The following is a 23,791-nucleotide window of genomic DNA, read 5'->3' on the forward strand; positions in this document are numbered from 1 at the left end:
TTTTTTTTTTCATCGGCCGTTGCTAACCTTGACAGCTCTTCACTTCGCTCTATAGCATGCTACCTACCTCTCAAGAGTACCTCACCCGTGCTGGATGGTCTCCCGCTGCCGCTGCCTACTCCCTGATCGGTCTCTTCTTGGCCGGCGTCATTGTTATTCGGTTCCTATCTGCGCTTCTTCATCGTTACATTCCCTCCCACGTCGTCGGCTGTGCTCATAGTCATGAGCCGGATGCAAACTCTGCCGACCCGGAGCGCGGCCACAGTCACCACCACGGGCATCACCATGCTCATCACTCAGAAGATCATCATGGCTGGACCGAGCGGACTCCTTTGCTAGCGCGGGCGAGCAAATCCAGTCCCGCGGTGCCACACGCGGGATCTGAAGATCCCCACACTGCTTTTTTCCCTGCCGGAACTTGGCGCGTACGTTTGGGCCGGCGTCTAAGTCGTATGGTGGGCATCAAAACGCACTGCGACAAGGACGGTCCCTGTTATGGCTTTTCGCAGAAATGTGGTGCCGAATGCTCCAAGACTCTGATTGCCCCTGAGATCTCTGTCGCGGATGACACTGACGTCCATGTCATTCCTGTACGTGTGGACATTGACCAGGTGGATGGTCCAGAAGAAGGCTTGACTACCTCCAACCACACACATCACAAATCTGGAGACTCATCTTCCTCCACCCCTCGTAATGAACTATCTGAATACCCACCCCCATCTGCGGAAGATGCGGATGGCACGTCCAAAACGCAAGTGCTTGGAAGCCAGCATCACCACCATGTGCCGCAAAATGCGTTCCTGTCTATCGGTCTACAGACCTCGATAGCGATCGCTCTTCACAAATTGCCTGAGGGCTTCATCACTTATGCTACCAACCATGCTAACCCAAAACTTGGTCTGACCGTTTTTCTTGCCCTTTTCATCCACAATATCAGCGAAGGCTTCGCCATGGCACTACCTCTTTATCTCGCCCTTCAATCACGCGGCAAAGCGATTTTCTGGTCCAGCCTTCTGGGCGGTGTCAGCCAACCGGCCGGAGCAGGCCTCGCGGTCCTTTGGATCTGGGGCACCGGACGAACCGGTAGCCCCGGGGGCGATGCTGACTCGTCCTGGGCCGTATACGGAGGCATGTTCGCAGCTACGGCAGGGGTCATGACCTCCGTGGCCCTGCAGCTGTTCAGCGAAGGGTTGGGACTGACCCACAACCGGGGGATTTCAATCGGCTTTGCCATCGCGGGAATGGGTATAATGGGCCTGAGCTTTGCCCTAACTGCATAATTGTCGTGATTCACTAGGCGTTTTTGGTATACCTTGGCGTTTGAATTTGAGTTACTATACGCACCTCGCATCTCCATAGACGAAAAGGGAAGCCAAAGCATAAAGCATCTAGGAGTTCAGTCTTTTTCATGAATGCGCAACGAGTGATGATTCTGATTTCGGGTCTATGAGATATGCCTTACCTATTCACTTAATTCAACCTGTTGCTCAACGAAGACTCAACTCACCCTTGTTGCCACTAGGGGTAACATTCCTTTCACGGGGACACTGTAGAATGCGAGATATGAAAGGTCTATCAGAGCCCCTTTTTAAATCACAGCCTTGTAATGGTGCTGTTCGGGCTTGGATTATGCGGTCGAACTGCCTAGTAAGTCTATGAGATCACTATGCTTGTTCAATGGGCCATGGGCTGAATGTGCTCCTTTGATAACAACATGAGTATTTGAGACTGGTTTGTACTGCGCTGTAGAGTACTGAATATACGATGCGAGATGGAAGGAGAAGCTGACATGCTTCAGGTGACACGGATCCTGTGGTCATGTGCAGGGCAAGTCTCTCATTTGTCTTTTGCAGATTGATTGCTTACTCTTATCGGAAGAATATTGATTTTTGCATTTATCATACATCTATTATACGCATATACAATACCATGTCCAACGCCTCATTTATGCAACCATAACCCCTGTGACTCCCAAGTAATTGAAACATTATACAGTAAAAGCGAAGGAAGAAGGGCTAGGCACCCTTGCCTTTCGCGGCGGCTTCTCGTTCTCTTTTTCTTGCCAGGTATCGCTCCTTTGCGCTCGAGACATCTCCCTCGGTCTTGCGGCTGCGGCTGCGCTCTGCGATTTCTTTCTGCCGTGCTGCCTCGGCCGCTTCTTCCTGTTGCGCTCTCTCTTCCAGTTGTGAAGCAATCATCTCTGTTTGACGAGCGCGCTGGCCAGCTCGAGCGCTCTGTTGCTCCGATTGGAACCGGGACCTTGGCGCAGAAGCGCGCGATCCAGCAGCAGCCGTGGCCGCAGAGGGCTGTTGCTTGGGTTTTGGGGCAGCATTGAGACCAGCAGACAGCAACTGTCGCTTATCGACAACCTGTCCTTCGTCATTGATGGCAATATGGGCACCCTGTGCATTGAGCTCCTCGGCTTTCTGCGCTTCTGTCTTCTCCTTGAGATCCTCTGTTTCTTCCGGAGCTTCTCCAGCCTGCACCCGCCGTGCAGCCTCTTCCGTAGCCTTCATAACAGCCTCATGCTGTTGTTCACCCCGAGATAGCATGTCCCTGTAGAAATCAACCATACCAGTACTTCCATTCTGTTTCCGTCGCTCTTCCTCCTGCCGCTCCCGCTCCGCCTCCTCCTCTTCCATCTTCCGCAATTCCTCCTGCTGCTTCTTATACGCAGATGTCACAAACTTCTCCTTATCAGCAAACTCATCGCCCTCCGCCTCCCGCTCCTTAGCCAGCATCCGATCCCGCGCGCGAAGCTGATCGCGCTTGCGGATCTCCGCACTCCGCAACAAAGACCCCATATACCGCGGACCCTCGTTTTTATTCTCCGCCGCCGCTTTCTCCTTCCCAGGCTTCGCATGCAAGCTCTCATACACCGCATCGTAAGAATAAATCGACGGATCGAGCTCCTCCGCATCCTGCGCATGCTTCTTACTGCTATGCATCGCAGACAGGTTCACATATTCCTTATTCCCCGCTGCGGAACCGCCCTTCTTCGTATTCAACCCAAATGAAGCCCCACTATCCCCCGTCTGCTGCTCCATCGTCTCATCCTCATCGTCATCCGCGAAAATAGAACTCTTGCTCAGCGGCTTCACGTTCGGTTTCCCCGTTGCGCCTCCCCCGAATGGCACTTTGCGCTTCGCGGGAGGTTCCGTCGTAGATGGCTTTGCCGATGAGGCCGAGGTGCGTTTCGTCTCTTCTAGTCCACCGAGTGTGGAGATCTCAACTTCCCCGCTTCCCGTGTCTTTGCTTTCGGAGTCCGAGTCCGAGTCGAATATGGTTTTCTTGCGCTTTTGCCCAAGGGCCCCGGGCGCCGGGGCGCGCGTTTGGTTGTTTTTTGTTAGCGAGATTGAGGCCGTAGGAGAACGTTGGGGGCGGCATTTTTGGGATAGGAGGGTTTGTTCTGCGTGCTGGATGATGGTTCGTGTTGGCTTCTTTTGAGGTTGGACCTAGCTCAGTTCTGGATGATTGTGGTCACGTGGTGATAGTGGTATCTTACCGGGGTTGGGGCTTATCGTATAGATCTCATTTGGGGTTTATGGACATGGTTTTGGTGCGTTGTTTGGATCGATCCAGTCCCTGTTGTATTGAGTATTGAATAATGGGTCCTGTGCTTGTGGGCAGGTAGATCATTTGGCTACTGACTATTTGCTCTGGGATAATTTACACTTGGGCAGAAAGGCTACAATTTAGATCCGAATGTCCTGCATAACTGTTTTCTTGTATGAATAGTGCTGGAAGCAGTGTGTGTTTGAGGAGACTAACAATTGGGAGCTGTGAGAGTATGTGGACTTGAACTTATCCACAATCACTTGTAGGGCAGAACCGCATGTAAGTGAGTGTACAAATCAATATGAACAGAAGTAATGTAATCAAGCAGCAAGATGCATGTTTGTAGTTAGATCCCATACGGTCATTTAGTATTGATGTCGAAATGCCGCTTTCTTGCTCCCAGGAACAAAGGCCATCCAGTAGTAGCTTGATGCGTAACGTTCTAGATCCCGTTCAGCGAGCATCGTCTATCATATATGGAAAGGATGGCGGATCTTTTTCACATTCCATTTAATCTGCTATATCTGATCAATAATTCGTATCGCCGAGCTGTGTGCATCAATATTGCCCAGTGTATCACCTAGCCCAATCATGCGATAGTACTGACTGATCGGTTAATCGCAGGTCTCCTATGTGAGCCTGTGTCCTGAGACTGATCGTCTAGTTCCAAGGTCTCCGCCTGCACCAATTGGCGCCGCGCAGACTCAGTAGCTTGCCATCTCCTCAGTGGGATGGTCAACAAACTACTAAGGGTTGTTTGGATTCCCTGATAGATGACCATGGGCAGCTTCATCCTAGACTGAGCGGCTTCAGGAAGCCCCATAAACATGATGGTTGTTATTGGCACACCCATCGCCGGCGTTTTGGTGGGCACCAGATATGCCACAGCTATTGTGTCCTCGCGGCTGAGCCATAGCCATGAGACCAGAATGGCGATGGCAATGCACACCAGAAACAGTGCGATCAAGATAAAGACGACAAACACCATGTTATCCGATCGAACTTCGGAAAACGCATCGGACTCGAATGCGCCATCATAAGTACTCCAGATGATGACTAATAATGCAAAGGAGCTCAATTTGCTCATCTTCCACTCTACGAACACTGTCTTCACCAGGCGTGGAAACACGCTGGCTATGATTTGCCCGACCAGCTAGTCATACAAAAATGTTAGCATCAACAAATCACATGCTATTAATGTGGGAATGTAGCACATACCAGTGGGGCAAAAACCGAAAGCCCCAGCTGCTTAAAGACATATCGATAGGTTTCGGTGAATCCTTCGGTCTCCGGCAGAAAGTCTGTGTACCAGGCGCCAGTGTTGGTGTAGAGCTTTATCAAAGCTGTCGTCAGGAATGGACCAAGAAGGCTCCCAATGGTCGACTGCGCGATGGACAAGGCTCCATTTCCGTTGGCCTTTCGGGTCATTATAGTGTTGAAGGAGATACTTTATGTCAAGGCCTTCAGATTAGCAATTATTTCAGAGTAGAAAGAAAATTTATCACCGTAGACTTCTGATTGGGTTGGCTTACGCGGTAGGAAGACACCCCAGGATGATGATTCCGATCAACAGTGCCGGATCCATAAAATGCTTGTCGGTTGCACAGGCGCTGACGACGCCATAACTGATCGATGAGGTCAGGAGATAACATTGCACTTGAGTGAAGATGTGCACTTTCCAGCGGCTCAGATTTTCGACTAGGACCTGAGTAGGAAGTGTACATCCATTGATGAAGAAAATGATGGAAACCGCTACATAGTTGACAACGGTTTGCTTTAGCGGCTGATGGGGTTTTGGCACCTGCACCTGAGAGGCGAAGACAATCAGGATGCCCATGACAATAAGAAACCATTGGTCAACCACTAAGTCCCAGATTCTAAGTGCCCATCTCCATCGCTTCTTTTTATCGCTGGCGTTGGTTCGGGGTCCGCTCGGCATCGGAGAAGTGTCTCGGCGTCCAAAAGATTTTAAGGAGAGCTGTCTGTCTTCCACATCTTTTAACAAGGCACCAACCGGCGCTCGAAAATGAGAGCAAGGGGGTGGAAAAGACTTTAAGCTTTCAGCCTATACTTACCACTGGCACTATCTCGGCACGAGTCACTTGAGAGCTGAGGCGCCGGCTTGTTAGTCATGACCCCCGTGGCTTGTTGGTGAAATATGATCTATGGAGCAACCATGGATAAGTAAATATACTTCAATGGATTCCAGAATATCTCTGTCAGTTCGCCTCGAGGAAGGGCGATTTGGGCCACTTTTATACATCTCCAATTGTCCCTGATAGCCAGGACAGCATCAAAGCCAGGGAGGACTAGAGTCACTAGATTGGTGGGTCGCTCAGGACCACAAACTCGGTCCAGAGGCAGCATGTTTGTTTCTTCCCTTTACTTCCGTATGATATGCAGTAATGACGTCTTATTGTGACTTTTTTTCAGGATTCTCATGCATGTGGTATGCTCATGTTCAGATTGAGATTGTCACACATCGTAGGGTAAAGTGTAGTAGGTTTACTATAGCTATCAAGATACTGATACACAGGGTAGTGGAGATACTTTGGGATTAATACCCATCCCTGCCATAGACGACGCGTTGCCAGCAATGTAAGGGGAATGCAGATACCCACCGTCATTCGAATGTAGATATGGATGCGTACGTCGATAAGGGTTATCTTATCGTGCACGTGACTCGCGTCCCATTATCTACTCTCCGTATATCATCATTGTTCCCCTAACCAAACTCCAACGAAGTTGACAATTACAAATGTCCTACTACTTCACCATTCTCTCCCCCACAGATGTTCCTCTGTTTAACATCGCCTTTGGCACCTCCAAAAGTGGTGGCGATGGAATTGCCCGCTTCCGATATCCGGATACCGCACAATACATGAACCAATTCATCATCCATTCAAGTCTGGACATTGTTGAGGAAGCCCAGTGGATGAATGGGAACCTGTATGTCTCTTCTTTGCGTTTCTTACTGGCTTGGTTTGACATAGGCTGCATACTAAAACATAAGATATGAAGGTATCTAAAACACATCGACACCTACCCCCCCGCCTCAGCCTACATCTCCGCCTTCCTCGCTCCCTCCGGCGCCCGATTTCTCCTCTTACATCAACCCCCTCAACTCCCCTCCACTTCCTCTACCGGAAGCGGATCTTCTTCAATACTAGGAGCAAGCTTCTCGGCCTCTGCCCTTGGCGGTGGTAGTTCCAGTCGCGCGTCATCTAGTTCAATCGGGGCGAACCCAACCTCCCCGCAGACCGAGGAGGCCGTGCGCCAATTCATGAACGAGGTTTACGAAAATTATGTCAAGACCGTGATGAGCCCATTTTACAGGCAAGGAATGGAGATTAAGAGTCCCGTATTCAGGTCAAAGGTTACGGCTGCGGGAAGAAAATGGTTGTAATCTCTCCCTTACTTTTTTTCTTTCAATATTTCCCGCTTTCTTAATACCACTTTGCTGCTTATACCTGTCTGTTCTTTGAGCATATTCTACTTGTGTATATTTCTCGGGAGTCAATGGTTAGGTTCTATTTAAAATCTCAACAGAGGGGCCCCCAATCCGATGGCTATTCGATTCTGCCTTATATACGCCTGGTGAAAGTAAGCTGCGGAATTATGGATCTATTTACATGTGATTGTGTTTTGGCGGAGGTCCAACACTCATTTCGTGGCTATCCAGGGTTATGTACAGGGTCAATTAATGCGCAGTGATTCGTTCCAGGATGGCAGAACGTAAAGTGTGGGCGTGGACGTTTGGTGAGATCTTGGTCAATTCCTCTGACATTATATATATGATCAGCAATGCCCCATGCTATACATCCGGCCGAGGTCAATGGCCTACCGTCCTCCATGGTACTCACTCAAAGTTGGTTTGATAGACTGAAACCTAATAGATCTACCCATTCTATTACTGGTAGAACCGTATACTCAACAATCTCACTAGGCAGTTGAATTACACTCATGCCAGAAGTTGGTCATATTGGCTACCGTGTCAACTCGTCCGCTAAAGAGCGATTTGCGTGTATGTAAAAATAGCTACTACAGGTGCGAAAACTGTAGAACTATACTTGCTTGCCTAGGTTCACATGTCGTCTGAGTTTGGAATTGGGTTCGTATTTGAAAACATGGATACTGTCTCTGGGAGAAAGGGTGTTAATTTATCTACCAAGTAGGATACGTGCCCACGCTTGGCGTCACGTTGGAATTTTGAGAGGCTTGAGTATTAGCACCACAAAATATATATATATATATACTAGTCACATTGAAGTAAGTTTTTAATCTCACCAGAGCAGTGGGATGTTTATTCCGAGTAAATGTATCTATAGTCCCGACAAGGAACAGATCTAGATCGAGGTGAACTTAGGGTTAAAAGATCCTGTTTACTTGCGGATCACATGCTGCGCTTTCTATACTGGGTTAGTAAGACCCCTAAGATATCCATGGTAATAGTAAATACCAGTAATACTAGTAATGGAGTAAGCTCTTAGCAGAAACTTTAGATACTGCGATCAGTGCTAGTTGCGTGCTAGGCTGACATGCCAGTGGGTTTATTCTTACTTCACATGGAAGCCATGCATAAACCGTGTTCATTCGTCGGTTTTTCAACAGTCTAGACCCGCGTTCGAATGGTTCAAGTGAGATTTAATCTCGACCGTGTCGCTAACATGTAGATCAAATAAAAGTATCCGCAAGATAAACCCCATGGCTTGAAAAACGGGAAAAGGAAACGCTCAAAAATACATCACAACGCCTAACCAAACCAACTGTTAAACTGTCATCTGAGGAGCCAACTTCTTCACGGTGCTATTCTTGAAGTTTTCCACAGCGTGCACTATGTCATCGACTTTGGCTATCGCCCCAAAGATTCCACCTTCCATTTTGACCGACTCAATCGTGCTCACATGGAGAGAAGGCTCACTGGCCGCCGTACCGTCTTCTAAGATTACGCAGTCGAACCCTCGATCATTCGCCTCGCGCATAGTGGTAGAGACACAGACATCAGTCGTCACTCCTGCGATTACCAGGTTCTTGATGCCTTTATTCCGAAGAAGAAGCTCGAAGTCAGTGTGGGCAAATGCCCCGCGACCAGGCTTATCGATGACTGGCTCCCCGGGAATCGGATACAGTTCATCGACAGTGTCGTGGCCAACCTCACCCCGGATCAAGAGACGACCTAATGGGCCCTGGGACCCAATCCCAAGCCCGGAAGCGTTATTCCGTGACCGGTACGCCTCCCGACTTGAGAGAGTGGAGAGATCGGGTCGGTGACCTATAAAGATAAGCTACTGGAACACACAAATTTTGGGGCTGTACGTGACTACTATACCTTCGCGTGTATGATAGACTGGAAACCCAGACGCTCGGAACGCATTCAGGAGATGTTGTAGCTTAGGAATAAGTGCATGGGCAGCTGATATATCATAGCTTGATATTCCATATAACCACCTGGCGAGCAGACTGTGATACGTTTCGTTAGAGAGCGATATCCATAAGAGGATCTAGAGGGATGAGAGTGCATACAATCTTTTTGCATATCAATAATAACCAACGCAGTTGTATATGGTGTTAAAGTCGCGTCATGCGGCCAATCATACGGTGCCGCCGCGACTTGGCCCTTTCGAACCTTGTGATGAGGAACTTGCCGGGGCTTCTCGACAACTGGGCCGTGATTATGTGTCGGGTTTAGAACGGTCAGCGTCCAAATGCCAGGAGTTCCAGCTGCGACTAGCATAAATGGACAATCCATCAACCGCGACGTTCGCCGCCGTTTCCTCGTCTCCTCGGTGAGGCCGTTGCGCGGACGGTAGTGTCCGCCCCGATCGCATCTGAGCCATACCTTCGCGGTCCGTCCAGGTTTCTTTTCGGTGGGAGTACTGGAAGACTTGACTACAACATTGTACCCGTGCGCTTTTCCGTGTGCCTGCACTGCTGCAAGAAGAGATGCCCTTCATATGTCACACAGCATAAGTATACAACTCCACAATCATGCCAATGCGGGGATTTCCGCCGCCAAGCCAAGTAGACGATCAACGAGTAGACTCACTTGTCAGGAAATGTTCCTTCGGGGGGTGGAAGGAGTTGCATTGACATCTCTGGAATATCTTGAAGATCGCTGGGAGCGTCGAGGTTCAGGTCGGTGGGGTCTGCCATGATAACCAACCGTGTGGATCTCTGTAGGATAGAGGAGGTCTGAAACGAAGTGTCAGCATTGTCGGCAAGGTCTTTAAAGCGACAATGAGGCTTTCAGCCGAGGAAAAGAAAAACGGGGCATCATGAAGCACATCGGAGGCTTGAACTAAATAAGTGCGTGGAAGCAATCCATAGTATATGAAGTGAACCGGGAGCTGAATCGTGCGTGGACATAGCGAACGTTCTTTGGAGACAGCCGGGAGGCGGATCTCCAAGAGGACAATAGATTGTTGGTAAGGGGGGGGAAGTTCAAGGCAACAGGGGCTGAGAGAGGTAGAACCCGGGCTAGTCCGAATGATGGGGATGGACAAGAGATGAAGAAACTCACCCAAGCACAATCCAAGTAGAAATCGCTCTATCTCCAAACAGGCCCCAGACAAGCCAGAGGCATTCGATTGCCCCAGAGAGTCCGTCACTCACAGATCATCATCGGAAGACGCACAGCCGCAGGCGGTGGAATCGAATTGTTATAGTGCTAGGCCAAATCTAGTTTAGTGGTATTGGTTGTTATGATTCTCCCGTATGGGCCCGTACTGTTGTCCCGTGGACACGGCCCAGCATCTGCTGCCCACTCATCTGGATAGCATCACCACCTCTACTTCATTCCCCCCCCAAAACATTGCCCACGACCCTCTACCCTCTTGCCCCTCTGTGAGGGACGCCTACAGGTAAGTCAAGTTACTGAGACTGAAACAGTCTCAGTGGCCCTTTTTTCCTCTTTTCTCTTTCTTTTGTTTTTTTCTCTCTACTACTTCTACTTCTATTTCCTTTCCCGCCCGAACGTCGTTGTCGCAACCCGACTATCGCGACACCGCCTCGGCCCCTCCACGACTATTACGACCGGACACCCAGTTGTTGACGCTGGCTCCTGTGAATGATCTCGGGCTGGGGTTTGTGAAATATTCAATATCATTCAACGACTTGGTTGAGTGTGTATTCCTTCAGCAGCGGCATATTCTGACGTGGTTCGCTGGAACGTGCGCCTCCTTCCCCGGCGTCAGCTGCCGGCGCGGATATAATGCCATCGGCCGATGATTCCACCTCCTCTCGACCCAACGGGACTAGCTCGAGCCGGGATGAGCTCGCACACTATAAAAAACAGTATGAACAGCTAGAAGCTGAGTTGGCCGACTTTCAGTCCTCCAGCCGTGAATTGGAGGCGGAGCTGGAGAAGGACATTGAGGCGTCTGAAAAGCGCGAGCGTCAGTTGAAAGAGAAGGTGGACAACTTGAGATACGAGGTTGACGAGTGGAAGGTAAGCCGAGCTACTGCCTCATTCAAGTCCCTCTAAAATGGCCGTTAGAGTGCTAACCCGCCGCTCTTTTATAGACCAAGTACAAGCAATCCAAATCAGAAGCCAACACCGCTCAGAATACCCTGCAGAAGGAAATAACAACACTACGAGATGCCAACCGGACTTTACAGTTAAAATTACGTGATATCGAAGTCGCGAACGATGACTATGAACGCCAGGCCCGTCATACGACTTCGTCCCTGGAGGATTTGGAGTCGAAATACAACATGGCGATTGAGAGAAGCGTATTGCTAGAGGAGGAGATCAAAATCGGAGAACAGGAACGAGAGAATCTGCGAATTGAGAATCAGCACCTTCGTACTGAGCTATCAGAGCTGAAGGTCGAAACCGAGATTATACAAGAGAAACTCCGGAATGCGGAATCACACGGTGGTCGACGAAGGAAGCCAGCTCCCTTGCATCGCACACCATCAACACCACAGACTCCAGAGATATTCGACCGTTCTCCAGGACCATCGACTGTATCATCTCCTATTTTTACTACACCAATGAAGACGTCATTAATAGCGGCGACTGCAACCCCGCCGTCGCCGCCAATATCCGAGTCGTCCACCAGTATGCGCAAGTCCATCAATGCGACTCCTGGGTTTCCTCGACAGAAAGCTTCTGGTTCCGAGTCATATAGCTCTCGATCTTTGCATGGCTTCCCTCGGCAGAAGGCTTCTGGCTCCGAATCATACAACTCTCGATCTTTGCACGGATCCAGGACCCAGAAACTCTCCCACGCACACTCTCGCGCAGCGTCCTCAGCACATAGCAATGGCCGCTCGACTTCATCGGCTACTTCCCGCGCGAGCCTATCCAAGCCCAGCCCCGGTCTCTCCAAACCTAGTCCCGGTCTTTCCAAGCCTAGCCCCAGTCTCTCCAGGCCCAGCCCGGGTTTCGCCAGATCCAGTCCGAGTCTATCCAAATCTACCAACAATAACAACAGCACTCGGTCATCTGGGATGCCCAAGTCGGGATCTTTGTATCAAATTCGTGGTCTGATTGGCAAAATGCAGAAACTGGAAGAAAGGGTTCAGTCGGCCAAATCCAAACTCCCGGCACCCTCTGACTCCCCGTCTCGGGTCTCTTCTCGCTCCGGGTCCATAGTTAGTGAGAGTCCTGTTGCTTCCACGATTACTGTTCGCAGGGAACCTCGTAAACGATTGAGTGGCAGCAGCTTCAGTTCCTCACTTCACGGCGACGGTGTCTCATCATATGTCTCAACCAGTCGACCATCGTTTAACAGTCGGCCGAGCAGCCGCACGAGCTACTCCAGTTCGTTCAGCCACAGCACACACCCTAGTATTGCACCTTCGACTCGGCCTGAAAGTCGTCAGAGTCGGACCAAAACGCCATTGGGACATTACTCGACAAATCCAACCACTGAAAGTCGGCGGCCGCGATCATCACTTAGCAACCCGGCGGGACAAAATGTACCCATAAATGGCATGTCTCATATTGACGAAGATGAAGATCTCTCCCTGCACATGTCTATGCGGGCAAAGATCAGTGAGGCCCGCGAGACTCGTCTTCCTTCGTTTTCCACCCCCAATGGGCTCAAGAAGCGCACACCAAGCGGAATCCCCTCCATCCCTGCACCTCGAAGCCTTCGCACTAGTACGGGACTTGATCGACGGGAGGGTCACATGGGGCCACCCAGTTCGAAGACTAAGACCACCACCGATTTGGGCGAAACTTTCTAAGTTCCATGTGAATTTTCCACCTCCTCCTTCCATTGCTTACCCTTTGATACACATTATGGCAACTCCGAAGGGCGTCACGATTTCACGGCTTGTACGCGCGCTTGATACATTTCAGTTTACCATTCAGACTGCAATATCTTTTTTATCTTTCCTTGTCCCTTTTATCATCTTTTTATTTCCTAATCACTACCCTTTTTGCAACATTGCAAGCTCCCACAAGGGGTTTGGGTACAACGAGAGGACTTGTTTTTGGGCCAGTTGTTCATAGATTCAAGGATTCCCCTGGACATTACTGCTGCGATTATACCACATTTTGGTCATCATAACCTGTACAGTCAGTCTCGGTGAAAGGCGGAGTTTGGCAGTGTATCCGGTCTGATGGCGCTTCGATTAACAGCCGGGGGTTTTCCCTACAGGGAGCCCCATCGGCGTCCAAGCTGTGACTCAGCATTATTTTTTTTCTTTTGGCTGTATATTTCTTCTGTGTTGTTACTGTGTTGCCCTAGGCGTTAGACAATACCCAGTTATAGTTTGATGAGATGGTCCTGTAAGCATGGTAGTTTGTCGCAACTTTCACCTAACACGGGGCTCTAGCAGCACCATCTCTCCCATCCTTCTTTTGTTATTTTATTATGGAATATAGAAGGTCGCGGACATAGGGCTGTGTGGTGAAAAAGTAATGACCAACAAGAACAGGCAGGATCCACGAGATAATCATATACCGGAGTTTAAGTACGATGACAAGTCATATTTGGTATAGCGTTGACAGTTGCAACGCGGCGACGGCTTGGCAATTGATGTGTTCCATTCTGGTTACCTGACTAGGGGTAGTACCACAAATATGCCCGGTTTTATAAGTCTATCTGCATCACGTGGAGTTCGGAATAAGCCCGTCACTAACGGAGAAGAGCCCAGGTATCGTAGGTACAGTTACACCGGTCTTTTCTAGAAATTGACATACGTCATCGCTATTGGTGAACCCTTCTCTCGAATATTCTGATCCTCGATTCTCAAATTATGTAAAAGTACCGGAAGAAGTGATAGAAGTGTAAGCGATAGAGGCTCCGAAGACCGAACTGTCGGGCCCCGTCGGTATTCGGAAGACAAGCCCCGGATAATATGTATTGGGCAAATATGAAGAACTAGCGGAAGGGTTTGATGAGGGCGATCATTTCGGTCCCAACGGGACAAAACCCCGAGATTGGTCGGGATTGGGTTCAGACGTCAACACTGTCCAAATAAGGTTAGCTTCTGTCCAAGTCTGAAAAGTTTCTTGGCCTGGTTCGGATGGATTTGATGGTCTAGTCCTACTACGGAGTATATACTCGGTATAGGTTTTTTAACTCTTTCACTTGAAGGAGCTCCACGTCAGCAAATATGGTCCCGCGCCGCATGTAGGTTGAATTGTTTTCCTTGTTTTTTAGGAGACTATCTTTTTCTCTCTCTTCTCTTCTCTTGCATTCCATTGGTTTCATTTTTTTCGCTCTTGTCATTTGAATACATGACAAGTCTCGCGCTACGACATTTTCTTCTCCTCCTTGTATTGATCACTGAGGCGTGTCGGAATAGGTATTCATAGGGCAAAATTCACAAGTCGATATAGTCACGTTGTTCATCAGGTTGATTCTGGTCTTGTCCTCGCCATTTGTTTTTCCCTTGGCTCGCCCAGGGGTTTCTTTATGTTAGTTTAACAGATATATGGGATCGTTGGAAGTTATATTGGTACCAAGGCATGTACTGTCATCCAGAGCACAGATATAGAGCTATAGGGGTAGACCAATATAGACCAACATACTCCGTGCTAGTATTCTAGATCACTAGGGCTTGGACTTAGATCTGGTGACCAATGCGACATACGGAGTACGTACAAGTGGCATCCAGCAAGTGCCGAGACCCATGTTCGTCGCATTGAATGTTTAGTATGGACCTTTGACAGGTTTTCTTGCCTGGCTGATTCATGACTCCGAGACTGGAGATATCTTAATGAATTTGTATCTATCTCTCTCTCTCTTTCGCGAATCTCTTATTTTTTATTTTTCTTATTTTTTTTTACTTTTTTGCAAGATCTTCTTGGGGTTGCTGTCATAAGGCGGTGATCGTTGTGAGAGCGGACACCCCAAACTATATATCACAGATGCACACTAAGATAAGGGCAAGAGTAATCACGATACGTTGATTGGCATCGGGTCTGGAATGGAGTCCTCAAACTTGGCTGGCACCTAATCATCGCCAGTTCCGCCGTGGACTTGGGGCAGCTGATTGGATCGCAGAGAATGTTGATGAAGGAGAAAAAGTGGTGGGAAGTAAACGTCATGGGGCCCAACAAGCGCATTGGGAAGAAGTTGGGGTGTCGTTCCCAAGTTGGCGCTGACCCACAGATCTTTTTTTCCCCTACTCAGGTTTCTTGATCTTAACCCCTTCTTGACTAGTGGTTCTCGACAACTAGACATTGAGAATGGAAAAGAAATGAAAAGTGAAAAATAACATAAAAAAAATAAATAAGGACGGGATTGGATATAACCCTTCTCTCTCCCCTCCTGTCCTGCTTTCTCCTTATACTCCGGACCTCTTTCACCTTTGTCTTCTTTATTCAATCCCTTACTATATTTGTTGAGGTGGTAATTAGCGGTAAGATCTAGCCTCCCTCCTACACTCGGTACAGAGATACGGAGTACATACCTACGGTACATGGATACGTAGTACCTTGAAGTTACCGTTCCGTACCTGGTTCCCTGCGCGGTTCCCAGAACTGCCACTTGCCGTTTGCGACGTTTCCCGCCCCAGGCCGTCCATCTTATCCATTTCCATCTCCGTCCTCGTTTTTTTCATATTGCCGACTCTTCGCTCTCCGAGTTGATTGCTGACATTACTTTCTCACCTCACAGCTAGGGGACCCCTCTCGTATTACTTTTATTACGGCCCCCTCTTTCTTCTGACGACTTCTTTCCTCTGACACCGTGTGGAGGCTTATCTGCTTCTCCAGAGAGGGTCTTTTCTTACGTTATCATATTCTAATCTCCCCTACTCAGCTCGTGTACCACTACGATCCAGGCAATTCTACAGTCCTCTTTCCTCCTCGCTGATCACGTCCTGAGCTCTACTTCGATCATACCTCTACTCTTCTGGACATTTCACCTGGATATCTCGCATGGGAGTTGTATAATCTATAATTCACTGATTTCACCATGGCCCTCACCAACGGAACCTCGACAGCCCAACACAACCTTCCCTCACATTTTATCGGTGGTAACCACCTCGAAGCTGCAGCACCGAGCAGTGTAAAAGACTTTGTGGCCAAGCATGGCGGTCATTCAGTGATTACTTCGGTGAGCACGTCCGCGACGGTGGCCTAGGAAGTGAATCGGTAGGAAATAGCCGAAGCTAATAAGATTGTTTTGTACAGGTTTTGATTGCCAACAATGGTATCGCAGCTGTGAAAGAAATCCGTTCGGTCCGGAAATGGGCCTACGAAACATTCGGCAATGAACGTGCGATTCAGTTTACGGTGATGGCAACACCAGAAGATTTGCGGGCAAATGCAGACTATATCCGTATGGCGGACCAATATGTTGAGGTATGGAATGGTTGAGAGCTAATCTTGCGATGTTTACGCTGACAACGGACTTCTTAGGTTCCGGGGGGCACAAATAACAACAACTATGCGAACGTTGAGCTGATCGTTGATGTTGCCGAACGAATGGATGTCCACGCCGTGTGGGCTGGATGGGGTCATGCTTCTGAAAACCCTCGCCTACCTGAGTCGCTCGCTGCTTCTCCCAAGAAGATCATTTTCATTGGACCACCGGCCTCCGCCATGCGCTCACTGGGTGACAAGATTTCGTCCACAATTGTCGCCCAACACGCTGGTGTTCCTTGCATCCCGTGGTCTGGAACTGGTGTCGACGACGTGAAAATTGATGACAAGGGCATTGTCACTGTTGAAGATAATGTTTACAACCGCGGTTGCACCTTCTCGCCGGAGGAAGGTCTGCAGAAAGCCAAGGAGATTGGTTTCCCTGTGATGATCAAGGCTTCCGAAGGTGGAGGAGGAAAGGGCATCCGTAAGGTTGAAGGTGAAGAAGATTTCGTCAACTTGTATAATGCCGCCGCGAATGAAATTCCCGGATCCCCGATTTTCATCATGAAGCTTGCTGGGAATGCCCGCCACTTGGAAGTTCAGCTGCTGGCTGATCAGTATGGCAACAATATCTCCTTGTTCGGCAGAGATTGCTCGGTCCAACGGCGACACCAGAAGATCATTGAAGAGGCCCCCGTAACAATCGCCAAGCCTGCAACATTCCAAGCAATGGAGCGTGCAGCTGTCAGTCTGGGAAAGCTGGTTGGTTACGTGTCAGCAGGTACTGTGGAATACCTGTACTCACATGCAGATGACAAGTTCTACTTCTTGGAGCTGAACCCTCGTCTCCAGGTCGAGCACCCTACAACTGAAATGGTCTCGGGGGTCAACTTACCAGCTGCTCAACTCCAGATTGCTATGGGTATTCCCCTGCACCGGATTCGCGACATTCGCTTGCTCTATGGTGTGGACCCAAACACATCTTCCGAGATTGACTTCGATTTCTCCAACGAAGAAAGCTACAAGACGCAGCGTCGCCCGCAACCCAAGGGACATACCACTGCTTGCCGTATCACCTCCGAAGATCCAGGCGAGGGATTCAAGCCTTCCAGTGGTACCATGCACGAACTGAACTTCCGCAGTTCGTCCAATGTTTGGGGTTACTTCTCTGTCGGTACAGCCGGAGGTATTCACAGTTTCTCAGACAGTCAGTTCGGTCACATCTTCGCCTATGGCGAGAATCGTTCCGCTTCACGGAAACACATGGTTGTCGCCTTGAAGGAATTGAGTATCCGTGGTGACTTCCGGACGACCGTCGAGTACTTGATTAAGCTACTTGAAACCCCTGCATTCGAGGACAACACAATCACAACTGGATGGCTGGATCAGCTGATCACCAACAAACTCACTGCTGAACGCCCTGATCCCATTGTTGCCGTGTTGTGTGGTGCGGTTACAAAGGCACACCAGGCCAGCGAAGCAGGTGTGGAGGAGTACCGGAAGGGTCTCGAGAAGGGCCAAGTGCCCTCGAAGGACGTCTTGAAGACCGTTTTCCCTGTTGATTTCATTTACGAAGGTCTGCGCTATAAGTTCACCGCTACTAGAGCAAGCTTGGACAGCTACCACCTGTTCATCAACGGATCTAAGTGCTCCGTCGGCGTCCGTGCGCTGGCCGACGGTGGCTTGTTGGTCCTCCTCAACGGTCGCAGCCACAACGTCTACTGGAAGGAGGAAGCGGCCGCAACACGCCTCAGTGTCGACGGCAAGACCTGCCTGCTAGAGCAAGAGAACGACCCAACACAGCTCCGCACGCCCTCCCCCGGCAAGCTCGTCAAGTTCACTGTGGAGAATGGCGAACACGTCCGGGCTGGCCAGGCCTTCGCTGAAGTCGAGGTGATGAAGATGTACATGCCTTTGATCGCTCAAGAAGACGGAATTGTCCAGTTGATCAAACAGCCCGGTGCTACTTTGGAGGCCGGTGATATCCTCGGTATTCTCGCCTTGGATGATCCTTCCCGCGTCAAGCATGCCCAACCTTTCACCGGGCAGCTGCCGGATCTTGGTCCCCCACAGGTTGTGGGTAACAAGCCTCCTCAGAGGTTTTTCCTACTCCATAGCATCCTGGAGAACATTCTGCGAGGATTTGATAACCAAGTAATCATGAGTACCACGCTCAAGGAGCTTGTGGAAGTTCTTCGGGATCCCGAGCTTCCCTATGGAGAGTGGAATGCTCAATCTTCTGCTCTGCACTCTCGTATGCCTCAGAGACTAGACACTCAGCTTCAAAATGTTGTCGATCGTGCACGCGCCCGTAAGACTGAATTCCCGGCCAAGCAGCTTCAGAAGACTATTACTCGATTTGTCGAAGAAAACCTCAATCCCGCGGACGCTGAAATCTTGAGAACAACTCTCTTGCCTCTGGAGCAAGTCATCAACAAGTATATCGATGGGCTAAAGACCAACGAATTCAATGTCTTTATTGGACTTTTGGAGCAGTACTACGAAGTGGAGAAGTTATTCTCTGGTCGCAACACTCGTGACGAAGATGCTATCCTGAAACTCAGAGAGGAGCACAAGGATGATATTCTCAGCGTTGTCCAGACTGTACTCTCTCATAGTCGCATTGGTGCCAAGAATAACCTGATCCTTGCCATTCTGGCAATGTACCGTCCCAACCAACCTGGCGTCGGCAACGTTAGCAAGCATTTCAAGCCGGTTCTCCAGAAACTCACAGAACTTGAATCCCGATCTGCCGCTAAGGTCACTCTGAAGGCACGTGAAGTTCTTATCCAGTGCGCTCTTCCCTCTCTGGAGGAACGCCTCTCGCAAATGGAACTAATTTTACGTTCCTCGGTTGTTGAGTCGCGTTACGGTGAGACCGGTTGGGACCATCGCGAACCCGATTTCGGCGTGCTGAAGGAGGTCGTTGATTCGAAGTACACTGTTTTCGATGTGCTGCCTCGTTTCTTCGTGCATCAAGATGCCTGGGTCACACTGGCTGCTCTCGAGGTTTATGTTCGCCGTGCCTACCGTGCATACACCTTAAAAGGCATTCAGTATCACTCTTCCGGCGAGCCGCCACTGCTTTCGTGGGACTTCACGCTTGATAAGCTCGGACAACCTGAGTTTGGCGGTGTCACGTCGACACACCCGTCGACTCCAAGCACCCCAACAACGGAGAGCAATCCCTTCCGCAGGCTGAACTCCATCAGTGACATGTCATACCTGGTCAATGATGGAAGCAACGAGCCTACCAGAAAGGGTGTCCTTCTCCCAGTCCAGTACTTGGAGGATGCCGAGGAATACCTGCCTAGAGCCTTGGAGGTCTTCCCTCGGGCTGGCTCAAAGGCAAAGAAGCCTTCTGATAATGGCCTTCTTGCCACGCTGGAGGGCAAGCGTCGACCGGCTCCTCGAATTGAAAGCGACAGCGAGTTGACTGGTGTTTGCAATATTGCTGTCCGTGATGTTGAAGACCTTGACGACACACAGATTGTATCTCAGATCAATGAACTTCTGGCTGATGTCAAGGATGAGTTGCTTGCTCGTCGCATCCGCCGTGTGACTTTTATCTGTGGCAAGAATGGCATCTACCCAGGCTACTATACCTTCCGAGGACCTAATTACGAGGAGGATGAGAGCATCCGTCATAGCGAGCCTGCCCTGGCGTTCCAGCTGGAACTCGGTCGGTTGTCCAAGTTCAAGATCAAGCCAGTCTTCACCGAAAACCGTAACATCCACGTCTATCAGGCGATTGGCAAGGGTCCGGAGAGTGACAAGGCGTTGGACAAGCGGTACTTTGTGCGTGCGGTGGTGCGTCCGGGCCGCCTTCGTGACGATATCCCTACAGCTGAGTATCTGATCTCCGAGGCTGACCGGTTGATGAACGATATCTTGGATGCTCTCGAAATCATCGGCAACAACAACTCTGATCTGAACCACATCTTCATCAACTTCTCTCCTGTGTTCAACCTACAGCCGAAGGACGTTGAGGAGGCCTTGGCTGGCTTCCTGGATCGTTTCGGCCGTCGCCTCTGGCGACTTCGCGTTACTGGTGCTGAGATCCGTATCCTGTGCACTGACCCCACCACCGGAGCCCCGTACCCTCTGCGTGTGATCATCACCAACACCTATGGTTTCATTATCCAGGTGGAACTCTACATTGAGAAGAAGTCCGAAAAGGGCGAATGGGTCTTCCATAGCATTGGTGGTACCAACAAGCTCGGATCCATGCATCTGCGCCCTGTCTCCACGCCATACCCCACCAAGGAGTGGCTCCAGCCTAAGCGGTACAAGGCTCATCTGATGGGCACTCAATATGTGTACGATTTCCCAGAGCTCTTCCGGCAAGCCTTCCAGAATAGCTGGACCAAAGCGATCGCTAAGGTGCCATCATTGGCGGAGCAGCGCCCTCCCGTTGGCGAATGCATCGACTACACCGAACTTGTGCTGGATGACACTGACAATCTGGTGGAAATTTCGAGAGGCCCTGGTACGAACACGCACGGTATGGTGGGTTGGCTTGTGACTGCCCGCACTCCTGAATATCCTCGTGGACGGCGATTCATCATCGTTGCCAACGATATCACATTCCAAATTGGATCGTTTGGTCCACAGGAGGACAAGTTCTTCCACAAGTGTACCGAGCTGGCCAGAAAGCTTGGCATTCCTCGTATCTACCTTTCTGCCAACTCGGGTGCTCGTATCGGAATGGCTGATGAGCTGATCCCGTACTTCTCGGTTGCTTGGAATGATCCCGAGAGACCTGAGGCTGGGTTCAAGTACCTCTACCTTACTCCCGAGGTTAAGAAGAAGTTCGACGCGAGCCAGAAGAAGGAGGTTATCACTGAGTTGATCAACGATGAAGGTGAAGAGCGACACAAGATCACCACTATCATCGGTGCCAAGGACGGCCTAGGTGTTGAATGTCTTAAGGGTTCTGGTCTGATTGCAGGTGCCACCTCCAAGGCTTATGAAGACATCTTCACGATTACTCTGGTCACTTGCCGTTCGGTCGGTATCGGTGCCTATCTCGTCCGTCTCGGACAAAGAGCTATCCAGGTTGAGGGCCAGCCCATTATCCTCACGGGTGCTCCGGCCATTAACAAACTGCTGGGCAGAGAGGTCTACACATCTAACCTCCAGCTTGGTGGAACGCAGATTATGTACAGGAACGGAGTTTCGCACATGACTGCTAATGATGACTTTGAAGGTGTGCAGAAGATCGTTGAATGGATGTCCTTCGTTCCTGACAGGAAGGGGTCACCCAATCCGATCCGTCCTTGGTCGGACAACTGGGATCGTGACATCGAGTACCATCCTCCTTCCAAGCAGGCCTATGACCCTCGCTGGCTCATTGCCGGTAAAGAGGATGAGGAGGGCTTCCTTCCTGGCTTGTTTGACGCAGGGTCTTTCGAAGAAGCTCTTGGCGGTTGGGCTCGTACCGTTGTTGTTGGTCGCGCGCGACTGGGTGGTATCCCTATGGGTGTCATCGCTGTTGAGACTCGCTCGGTGGAGAACGTTACTCCAGCCGATCCGGCCAACCCAGACTCGATGGAGATGATCAGCACCGAAGCCGGTGGAGTGTGGTACCCTAACTCTGCCTTCAAGACAGCCCAAGCCCTTCGTGACTTCAACAACGGTGAACAGCTTCCTGTAATGATCCTGGCCAACTGGAGAGGTTTCTCGGGTGGACAGCGCGACATGTACAATGAGGTTCTGAAGTATGGTTCGTACATCGTCGATGCTTTGGTCAAGTATGAGCAGCCCATCTTCGTCTACATCCCGCCCTTCGGTGAACTCCGTGGTGGTTCCTGGGTCGTCATTGATCCTACAATTAATCCAGACCAGATGGAGATGTACGCGGATGAGGAAGCTCGCGGTGGTGTCCTTGAGCCCGAGGGTATTGTTAACATTAAGTACCGCCGTGACAAGCAGTTGGATACCATGCTCGCCTGGATGCTACTTATGGTGAGCTCCGACGTTCTCTTGAGGACCCGTCGCTCAGTAAGGAGCAGTTGTCGGAGATCAAGACCAAGATGGCTGCCCGCGAGGAGCAACTTCTGCCCGTCTATTTGCAGATTGCTCTGCAGTTTGCTGATCTTCATGATCGTGCTGGCCGCATGGAGGCCAAGAACACTATTCGCAGGCCGCTCACCTGGAAGAACGCACGTCGATTCTTCTACTGGCGTGTGCGTCGCCGTCTCAGTGAGGAACTTATCCTTAAGCGCATGGTTGCTGCGGCACCATCTCCCGCACCCCGCGACGCCAGCAGTGGTGCCATCCCAGCCGCACCAGCCGGAAACGTCTCTTCTACTGAATCTGCTCGCTCGATTCACCTTCATACCCTGCGCACCTGGACTGGAATACTTGATGACGAATTGGAGAGTGATGACCAACGTGTGGCCTTGTGGTATGAGGAAAACAAGAAGCTCATTCAGACTAAGATTGAATCCCTCAAGACCGAATCCGTTGCTGCAGATGTTGCGCAATTACTTATCGGTAATAAGGACGGTGGATTGAAGGGTGTCCAGCAGGTTCTGAGCATGCTTCCTGTTGAAGAGAAGGAAGCTGTTCTCAAGTACCTTTCGTCCTAAATCCTACATTAAATATCAAATGGTGTGGATGGCCTCATGTTTTGTTTTTCTTTTACATCATATATAAAGTCATGCACTTGAGCATTGGGAATGAGAGAAGGATCGGGGTTCGGCTTTTGGAGGGTGCATGTTATGTATGTTTCTGTGATTTTTGATGCATATGACGTGTTTGATGTCGGTTATTAAGCATTTCTCCTTAACTATGTGTTCAGTACATTCTAGTTAGAAAAATAAATATCAAAATATCAAAAGCACCCCAAGATATCAGAGTAGCAACTCGGCCCCTAGGCTTGTAAGTACACCGGACCACAGCATTTGAATATTTGAATATCTAAAACAAAAACAAAAAAAAAACCGATCCTGGATTTAAATGAGCAGAAGATAGACTATGGATAATCCAAAGCATCAGCTGGGGCATATCCTTATCAACAACTGAATCTTAGTACATAGAAAGATTATTGAATGACTATCCAGTATATTCAGACGCAGTCCTATCTATGTACAACTATGTTTCTCCGGACGTCAATTTCAAGACGATGAAATCTTGTTCTGATCGCACAGTAGAATGAGAGAGATAAGTGGAGAGTAATAGAAGCCCGAGGAAGTAGATCGCCCATTGTCTGATGAAAGTGAGATTAGAAACTATGTAACAAATGCGCAAAGGGGTATTATTTAGTTCTTTCCCATCCACTCATGTATAATCATAACCATAAAAAAGGTAAGAACAGAATAGCAGAATGCCGAGCCAGATCCAAGAGTCACGAATGACGATATATAGAGTTCGAGATAGCAACTGAAAAGTGGATCAAAAAAGAAAAAAAAAAAGAAAAAGAAAAAGAAAAAGGGAGAGAAGGGGTATAGAAGACAA

General features: G+C 49.7%; 6 protein-coding genes across 6 annotated transcripts; 4 read left to right on the forward strand and 2 right to left on the reverse strand.

The window, feature by feature from the left end:
• Positions 1-56: 56 nt before the first annotated feature.
• ANOM_009467 (Zn(2+) transporter ZRT3) lies at positions 57-1,280 on the forward strand (the record flags this gene model as incomplete). The annotated part of the gene is made up of 1 exon (XM_015554723.1): positions 57-1,280. One exon carries the CDS (start codon positions 57-59, stop codon positions 1,278-1,280), a length of 1,224 nt encoding a protein of 407 aa, XP_015404339.1.
• Positions 1,281-2,015: 735 nt separating this feature from the next.
• ANOM_009468 (splicing regulator NSRP1-like domain-containing protein) lies at positions 2,016-5,497 on the reverse strand (the record flags this gene model as incomplete). Its single annotated transcript, XM_015554724.1, has 4 exons — positions 2,016-3,416; positions 4,166-4,711; positions 4,777-5,005; positions 5,091-5,497. The coding sequence occupies 4 exons, from the start codon at positions 5,495-5,497 to the stop codon at positions 2,016-2,018; spliced, it is 2,583 nt and encodes an 860-aa protein (XP_015404337.1).
• An 819-nt stretch (positions 5,498-6,316) lies between these two features.
• ANOM_009469 (TRAPP subunit TRS20) lies at positions 6,317-6,964 on the forward strand (the record flags this gene model as incomplete). Its single annotated transcript, XM_015554725.1, has 2 exons — positions 6,317-6,507; positions 6,580-6,964. 2 exons carry the CDS (start codon positions 6,317-6,319, stop codon positions 6,962-6,964), a joined length of 576 nt encoding a protein of 191 aa, XP_015404338.1.
• Positions 6,965-8,327: 1,363 nt separating this feature from the next.
• Positions 8,328-9,711, reverse strand: ANOM_009470 (cysteine hydrolase family protein; the record flags this gene model as incomplete). Its single annotated transcript, XM_015554726.1, has 4 exons — positions 8,328-8,830; positions 8,888-9,018; positions 9,111-9,506; positions 9,605-9,711. 4 exons carry the CDS (start codon positions 9,709-9,711, stop codon positions 8,328-8,330), a joined length of 1,137 nt encoding a protein of 378 aa, XP_015404345.1.
• A 1,057-nt stretch (positions 9,712-10,768) lies between these two features.
• On the forward strand, positions 10,769-12,753 carry nde1 (nuclear distribution protein NudE; the record flags this gene model as incomplete). The annotated part of the gene is made up of 2 exons (XM_015554727.1): positions 10,769-11,005; positions 11,080-12,753. The coding sequence occupies 2 exons, from the start codon at positions 10,769-10,771 to the stop codon at positions 12,751-12,753; spliced, it is 1,911 nt and encodes a 636-aa protein (XP_015404343.1).
• A 3,120-nt stretch (positions 12,754-15,873) lies between these two features.
• On the forward strand, positions 15,874-22,923 carry ANOM_009472 (acetyl-CoA carboxylase ACC1; the record flags this gene model as incomplete). Its single annotated transcript, XM_015554728.1, has 4 exons — positions 15,874-16,079; positions 16,157-16,327; positions 16,385-22,297; positions 22,345-22,923. The coding sequence occupies exons 1-4, from the start codon at positions 15,939-15,941 to the stop codon at positions 22,921-22,923; spliced, it is 6,804 nt and encodes a 2,267-aa protein (XP_015404336.1). The 5' UTR covers positions 15,874-15,938.
• Between the last annotated feature and the right edge of the window lie 868 nt (positions 22,924-23,791).

Source organism: Aspergillus nomiae, assembly GCF_001204775.2.
Source record: "Aspergillus nomiae NRRL 13137 chromosome Unknown contig00270, whole genome shotgun sequence".
Classification (NCBI taxonomy): domain Eukaryota; kingdom Fungi; phylum Ascomycota; class Eurotiomycetes; order Eurotiales; family Aspergillaceae; genus Aspergillus; species Aspergillus nomiae.